Here is an 8646-nt window from a genome sequence, read left to right on the forward strand (position 1 = left end):
GAACTACAGGCTATTACAGCTTGGATTTCAAGTCTAGCCAGGGAGTACGCTTGATGAGTAGGCTATTTTTGTCACATAACACTATTTATTACCCAAAAAAGTAATACAGAATGGGATTGTGATTTGAGCTGCAGCAAGAAGCACAAGCTATTGTGGGATTTTATGACACAGAAGCTGGAGACTGAGTAATAGCACTTGTTTTGGAGGTAGAAATTATGGTGATATTTATATCTTATCCAACTTAAAAACACGGTGGAAGGATGACTGCTTGCTCTATTATCAAATACCATTTTGATTCTCGTGACCGGCGTGGGAAACAGAGCTCATATAAAGCGAGATTTAAGTCAGAAATAACAAATATGTAGGCTGCAAATGACATAGGTAACAGCTGTAATCACCTTCGACAACATTTCCTGAGATTTGTTTGTGTTCACAGCATTTTCACACAAGTGAGTTTAAATCATAACACATTTGACTAATAAGTGGTTACTGCTAGCTCTTTATAAATGGTGTTGGGCGCCAAGATGTGCTACTTGTAGTTGCTACACAACTGACTTTGCACAACTAGCGGGCTAACAACCACATAACTTATCAAAAGAATTTCTGTAAATTCTATAAATATTTTTTTATTCATGTAGTGTTTATGTTTGTAAAACTTTCCACAAGCCAAAAAAGCTATTTAAGAATTTGTGGCTTGATCATAATGTAAAAGCCTATGGGATGAGTGGGAACTCAAGGGCAGGAGAGAAGGAAACACTGCTGCATTTATTCAGTGGGCCGTATAATCCTGAAGTAAACCTGGAAGCTAAAACTTTTTTGTCTTATGCTCCAGGTGAGCAAATCTCACTGTACTGAACAGGCACCATTTATGCAGTCACTATCTAGTTCCTTATATCTTTGGTTCATATGGGTTAAGCCTGTTACTTTCTTTTATTTTCTCAAAGTAGTTCTTCCTTGTTCAGCTTCTCTCAGTAAGGAACCTTGCACTTGGTCTTCATTTGTGCTTTTTATTTTCTTGACTGATTTAAGTTTCTTATCATCATGTGCTCATGGTTGCTGTAAGCAAAATGAATGTAAACAAGACACGTGTCCTAAAATGTGACAACCACTACCAAGAATGCAGTGCAACATGTCATTGCCCATTCTCTATAGCTATAGGCTTGGGAAGTGATACAAAGCAACATGGGCACACACACTTTTTTTTTTAAAGATTATTTTTTGGGCTTTTTGTCTTTACTTGGATAGGGACAGCTGAAAACATGACAGGAAAGGTACATGGGGTGAATCAACATGATTGGACATGGCTTTTTGTTAGGTTTTTAAGTGTATTTTATTTGTTTTCGGAATTAGTATTATTATTGTTATTATCTCCCTTTTTAAGAATAATGATAATAATAAAACCTTCATATTTTTGTTTGTTTTTATCATGTTCTGCTTGTGTTTACATATGTAATACTTTATTATCTAATATGTAAATTTATGTTTGGCATGTATGATGCATCTGTGCTATATAAATAAAGTTGACTTGACTTGACTTGGACATCCACACGAAAAATACCAAATTTACCCTTAAACTTCACACACCTGGCACAGCCTCAACTATGGGAAGCACACAACCTTTTACAGTACAAGTAGCCATTGTTCATGGAGGTGAGGTGAGAACATAGAGGTAAAGAATAAAATCCAAAGAGGTAATTGTCTCCTTCATCTGTATTTTTATCCCACACGTTCGACTCTATTTTCAGGGTAAAGATGGTCATCAAAAAGCTTGTTCCAGTGAGGACTGTTGTTGTGATCCTTGTCTGAAAGGATTTATTGTCTTTCAGCCCTTTAGCAAAACGGTAAGTTTAGAAAGGCATGTCATTCCACAGTGAATGTGTTTGATAGCTTGACAACAGAGGCATCTTTTGTAGTGTGTCTGGGCAGAATTTTCAATGTCATTAAATCTGTATTCATAAACACTATAGTCTATTATTGTACCTGTATATGTATCAGTCAAAAGCATCCTAAGTAAATACAGAAGTGGTATGCAACACCTTGATTTAGATACTATATTGAATACCTTTATTCTCCAAATCTGCATGGTCACATTTTGGCAATATCATACAGGCCTACAGAAAGAGCACCTCACAGATTCACATAAGGTGGAAAGAGCATGATAAAGTTGAATGGCAAAATAAAGTCCAGTATAAAATCAAGTATATCATAAGTTAGAGCATATTGCACCATTTCCACCCATTCAGCCTTTAATTTCTCCCTTACGTCCTCCCTTACGTCCTTACGTCCAGGATTATGACTGCTGTGACTGGTTTACCAAACCAGACAATCTGCTTTAAATGTCATTATAATTTAGTAACTTTTGTGCCTGTGCATTATGACGTATATCTAACAGAAAACTGAAAAACATCACCAGTGTTATAATTACCTTAGCTGAGTTTCATAGATTCACAAGTAATGACACCACCAAAGAATTTCCTATTTTACAGTAAGAAATAGCCTAACATCTTGCACCTAAAATACTTTTAGATTTGTTTTATTTGAGTTTCTTTTTATTTGTATTATTTTATCATTTATGTTCTGTATTGATACTATTTCTTTATTTAACTTTCTTATGTTTTCTTTGAACGGAGTGTTTATTTTTGTTCTGAAGTTCTAAAGTGTTCATCTTCTTTTCAAAGTGTTCATCTTCTTTTAGAAGGGACCCTGTCGACAATCATCTCAGTATCTTAAAGGACCAGTGTGTAGGATTTAGTAGCATCAGGCAGTTAGCTTGCAGATTGCAAACACATTGCCTCACCCTCCCCTTCATAGCTTGTAGGAAACCCTATGGTGACTGCGAAACTAGACCGGCGACCTATCCAGAGCCAGTGTTTAGTTTGTCCTTTCAGGGCTGCAGTAGAAACATAGAGATTCAATGGTGGCCTTACTATTATCCTCCTTACCCAATGTGCCCTGTATATTAAACTGTGTTTATTGTTGTGTTGAATATGCCTTGTTGTTTGTAAAAGCTTATTTTTCAATAAAGAAAAAAAAAACTGACCCCGGCAAAGAAACGTCGAAACAGCGCCACAAATAAATTGACTCCCATATTGTGGCCAAAGATAGTATCGCAGTTTTTTGTGCACCCATGTTAACACGTCCGCTCGATAATAATTACCAGTTAACCCCTTTTATCATCAGTATCACGTTCTTAATAAAGTGTATACCTAGAAATTAATTAGTCAAATTAACGTGAGGTGTATGCGATATAAACTATGAGTTAAGTGGTAGTTGAGTTGGTGGTGTAGTGAGAACAAAACAAAGTAACTCACCCCGCCCCCCCGGGAGCAGGAACCTGGTCACCACACTGACAAACGTATTTTCCGTCACGCCATTTTCCATCGACGACCGAGAAGAGCAAACCATCCGGAGAGAGCGCACATAGTCTGAGCTGAGAGTCTTAACAATCACGGTAAGATTAAAACAACGTTTTTCTTACTTGTGTGTCGTACGACTTTTTTATTTTTGCAAATTATCATGTTGGGGTCGATCAGTCAAGTTTAATCTATTGTTTGATTTCTGTGGTTGTTAGCCGAACGCGGATCCTCCACACTAGGCCTCGGAAAGGCGACAGCCATTTTGGCTATTTAGCCATTAGCTATCATTAGCATCCAAGCGTCGAATCGTAATCCGATGTCAAATCTGAAACAACACGTTAAAGGCGGAATATTGGTAAATATTTGGTTAGTCGTTAATCTAATTAAAACAATTACCGTGTACAATCTGGTTGGAGACTAGCACTTGGCTACCGTGAAAGTATTTGTCAAGCTAACGTCGAGTCCGACAGAAGAGTAGGCCAAGCTTTTTACCGTTTTTGATTTTTTTCAAGATTTAATTAGAGATATGAATGTGTGTAATAAGTTTTTTCGTGCAACACAAAATCAGTAACGTGAAGAGAAAACGCCAGAGACGTAACTGTTCATACATTTTATGTAAAGGTAAATCAGGAAGATTTGTTGGAGAAGGCTAAGCGGCGCAACGCATATAACGGAAGCGGTAGCATGAACGTTGATTTTCCACACACACAGACTAGCCGGTTAATTTGGCTTGAACTATTGGTTTGAGTTTCTCCTATAAGAATCTGCTGCATTATTAACTAATTCCCCTTCTTTCTTTATTTTTCAGATCCAGTCATGCATCGTGACTGTCCTCTTGACTGTAAGGTCTATGTCGGAAATCTGGGCAACAATGGAAACAAGACAGAGTTAGAGAGATCGTTTGGCTATTATGGTCCCCTCCGCAGTGTTTGGGTGGCCAGGAACCCCCCAGGCTTTGCATTTGTAGAGTTTGAGGATCCCAGAGATGCTACTGATGCAGTGCGTGAGCTTGATGGAAGGTATGCAGCAATCTAAATTAAATTTTGTGATGTGAGTCGAGAAACACGATTGATCTCGCAATGGTAAATGATTTCTGGTGCTTCTACAGGAATTTGTGTGGTTGCCGGGTGCGAGTAGAGCTGTCCAATGGTGAGAAACGCACCCGTGCCCGTGGCGCTCCCCCTTCATGGGGCAGGCGTCCCCGAGACCGAGATGACTACAGGCGCCGTAGCCCACCACCCAGGCGAAGGTGATCCATGTTGTTGTTTGACAGTGTCCAGCAGAGGCAACACATTGTTTATTTTGAATTTAAAACCTGCTCTGTGACTTACTGATTCCACCCTCTTGCCCACAGTATATTTCCTGATAATTGCTTATATTTCTCCAGTCTATGCAATTGTAGTGTGTATTTTTTTCTGCTGATTTTACATTTGTGATTGTTGCAATTTCTAAGGCTTGCAGTTTCATCTTCATTGATAATATTGGTCATTTTATGTATGTAGGGAGCTGTACAGATAAACATTCCTAACCAAATAATGAAGTATGACAAGGGGATAGGACATTATTACTAGGTTATGTAGTGAAGGTTTTTCATTGCAAAATGCATCTTAAAATCTGGCCTGCAAGACTTTATTCCTATAGACACTAATGCTTCTTTTGAAGTGTACATTTTTGTGCACTTTCTAAAAGTATCTATATTCTAACTGCTTTAAAGTGGCAAAATAGGTCTGTGGAATATGATTGGGCAATTCCTATGTCGGTTAACTATATTCTGTTAAAAAATTTGGGGGGGATGAAAGTGCCAAATGTGATGCATTTTTTTATTTTTGTTTGAGGATGCTTTTTATTTTTCATCTATATTAATAAGAATGAAACCCGTTGCAGAGCCACCACCATGCCTCTTCTCACCACCCTCTGAGTCAATCAACTAGTCCTCTTTCAGCATCATGTGACTGCTGACCATCGTGCCCCAATCAGCTTGGCTGGTGCTGTCACATGACCCAGGCATGGCCAGTCGTCAGGCTGCACCAACCCATTGGTTCCTCAGCATGCCGTTCTCAACCTCCTCCTCCTTCAACCTTAACCCAAACGGCAGCGGCCCACCTCACATTCCCGACCAATCAGCGTATTACGTTCCCAAATGTCTACAACCTACCAACAGCAGCCTTCGGCTAACCAATTAAAGCAGGAAAAAAGCCACAGCCAGCCCCCATCTGCCTGCCACCTAATCACCTTGCAGCATCTGGCCAGTCCTATTCAGCCAATTCTACCTACCCGGCCGACAGTCTGCCTCCCTTTCGTCATATCTAGCTTGTTGAAAACCAAAAATACTAGTAAGTTTTCCTGCTTCATTCAGTACACTGCAGATTACAGTTTTGAAAGTGAAGAGACAGCTGGTTTGAAAAGGTTGTTCTTTTTTTTAATTATTTGAATCAGTCTGGAACTTCACAATTCCAGAGATTTCGATTATAGACATTCATCTGGTATGTCTTGGGGCTCTGAGCAGAATTATGAAGTCACACAAATCAAAGTCTTCTCAACCCCCCAATGAATATCAAAGTGTTTTTTTTTTCTGCTGTATGGTTGGTTTTAGCAGATCTTAGCCTGGTTACTTCGCAAGACTTATTTCCAGTGACCAGTGTATTCTGCTTTTTGTTACTAGCTTCCAATTTCTGATGTTCTCCCATATTTAGTGGACCAGTTTCATACGGATGGTGGCCTCTGGGTGTGTCTTTTTACCCCCAAGTTATGGCCAGTCCACAGTGCGGTGTTTTAATTAGCACAAATGTTGTTAGTTAGGGCACTTTTTGATTTTGTAATACTCTTTGAGGCTCAGACAACAAAATATGTATCTATTATTCATTGGGCACATCGTACTCTACCATTTAAAATTTAAAACTTGATATAATTCACACAGGTGACTTTTTTTGATATGCATGGCACTGTGGGACAGGTGAAAGATATTCTGAACACCTGCCATCTTTATGCACAAGGTTCGTTGCTAGTGACTATTTTCACATTGAGATAATTGTGTTCCAGGAAAAACAAAGTGTTTTATTTCCATTTAAGTTACTGAGATAGACAAAGGGCTGTGTTGAGGGAGGCCCATGTAAGAAAAGGATTAGACTAGTGTGGAGCTCTACGGCGGATCGGTGTGTCTTTGTTTGTGCTTAACACGTTTGTATTTTCCCTGCACAGATCTCCACGCAGGAGGAGCTTCAGCCGCAGTCGAAGCAGGTATCACAGTTTTGACACTACTTTGTATTCAGAGACTACAGTTCAACCAAAAGTCTGACTCTCTGTCAGACACACTGTCTGGCTCTAGGATAAAAGTTAATTGGCTACAATGGGTATAATCTGGTGCTGGTTATATTCATCGTTTTGACCTGTAGAAGCAGCAGTTGGTGCCAGCCATAAATGAGAAACTTACATGAATGCTTTCTGCATTTGTCTTTGAGAATAAAGAACAAGTAGAGATTCATGGGAGTCAGACAGGTTTAAAAAAGAACCAGCTATCAGAGCCACACCCTAGTAGTCATGCACCTAAAATAACAGGCAGACCATGATAACTATGTTGAAATTTTAATGGATGTTTACTTAATGGGATGGTTTGGCTTTTGCAGGTCTTTCTCCAGAGACAGGAGGAGGGAGAGGTCCCTCTCCCGGGACAGGAACCACAAACCTTCAAGGTCCTTCTCTCGATCAAGGAGGTATGGATATCTTTTGGCTTACCTTAAGATGATTTTAATATTCTAACAGATATTTGACCATTGAATGTGAGGCATAGTAATATGACTTGCCTGTTGAAACTACTATAGAGCTCTGGGTTTTCTTTTCGGGACACTGGACTACTGAAAATACCACGTGGCTTAACAGCATGCGGACAGAGGTCTTGAGTGTGGTGCTGCAGTAGCAGTTTATTCAATAATTTTTGCTGCCTTTAACAGTTTGTTTTGTTTTCTTCCTCGCAGCCGCTCCAGGTCCACTGACAGAAAATAGAGGAGCGTCTGTCAGGTGTAAAGGGAGCTGAAGATAAACAGCTGTACAGACGTTGCAGTTTCATATGATGGACTTCAACATGGCCTGCATGGTCATTTTTGTGTTGGGTTTTTTAAACAATCATCCATTTTAGTGTCCTTCCCCCTTGTTACGGTAAATTTCAAATACATGAGTGGCTGTGTACAGGTGTGATGCCTCACCTAAGTCACGTCCATCTTGTTGGTCATGAAGCAGTTGTGCCACCCAGCATTCCAGTTCACCAGTTAATCTCTTAAGAGCTTTGGTTTGTGTCAATGAATGTACTGTGTAGTTTGACTTAGTGTGAGTAGTTCCTCATTTTCATTGTGTAAACGCCAGCATTTTCTTTTTTTTTTTTTTAAGGAAGGGTTGGGATAATTTGTAAGAAAGCCCCCCCTTGGATTGTCTGGAAAGCCAACCTGTTTTCAACATGCTACTTTCTTACTTCATACTGAAGGTTTCCATCTGTTAATGGTTGGTTTTGTGTAATGAAACGCACCCCTTCATTCAAAATGCAAAACTAAGACTTTGAAAAAAGGTGTAATGAACACAAGTCAGATTTTTGTCTATGAAGTTTTCCATTATTTTTCTTTTGTTTGATACTATGTGAAATCGTCTCAATTAAAAATACTGGTTGGTTTAAAAAAAGACCTGCAGTGTTCATCTATTTTTTTTTTTCCTTTCTTGCCATCCCTGATTAAAAGACAACATTACTTTTTCTCAGCAGCCTTATTGATATAAAATGGGTATGGTTGAGTTCATTCGGTTCAAACAGTCTGGTTGCTGCTATTCTGCTAATTGGAAAGGCTCCGCTACACTAAATGGAATATGGCCTCAATTAGTATCATTGGTTACACCTGTGTTTTACCCTACAATTTCATATCAAAATGGTCTATATACAATATTAATCTGATTCATGTGCCTTTTCCCCAAGAGGGCGCTCCTACAGCACTAATGGTCATGGCTCAAGCCAGTCTGTTTATGTTGCTGAGTTACTTTAACAAATGTTATTAAATAAAGTGATGGCTGTAGTCGGTGTAGGCTGCAGTTTTTACTGCTTTCCTTTTTCTTTGTTAGTGTTTGTTTTGACATTGATGTAACTTTTCTTTGGTCTAGTTCCTTTCTACCTGATGCTGATCCATGTCAGTGTCACTTGGTGGTGCTATTGAGATTTTGTAGATTAAGCACAAGGAAGTTTTTACCTCCAATAATACAGATGTGTTTCTCCTCTTAAGTTTTTGACCATGGCTCCTAATCTCTATCTGCAATTGTG

The 8646-nt window shown here is 39.1% G+C and overlaps 1 protein-coding gene across 1 annotated transcript; it reads left to right on the plus strand.

Annotated features, from left to right (window-relative positions):
- Window positions 1-3295: 3295 nt before the first annotated feature.
- Window positions 3296-8023, plus strand: srsf3b (serine and arginine rich splicing factor 3b). Its single transcript, XM_084734019.1, has 6 exons — window positions 3296-3451; window positions 4165-4375; window positions 4465-4605; window positions 6555-6593; window positions 6980-7066; window positions 7328-8023. Exons 2-6 carry the CDS (start codon window positions 4173-4175, stop codon window positions 7353-7355), a joined length of 498 nt encoding a protein of 165 aa, XP_084590145.1. The 5' UTR covers window positions 3296-3451; window positions 4165-4172; the 3' UTR covers window positions 7356-8023.
- The last annotated feature ends 623 nt before the right edge of the window (window positions 8024-8646 follow it).

The sequence above is a fragment of the Lutjanus erythropterus genome, chromosome 2 (assembly GCF_056507025.1).
Source record: "Lutjanus erythropterus isolate fLutEry1 chromosome 2, fLutEry1.hap2, whole genome shotgun sequence".
NCBI classification, from domain to species: domain Eukaryota; kingdom Metazoa; phylum Chordata; class Actinopteri; order Lutjaniformes; family Lutjanidae; genus Lutjanus; species Lutjanus erythropterus.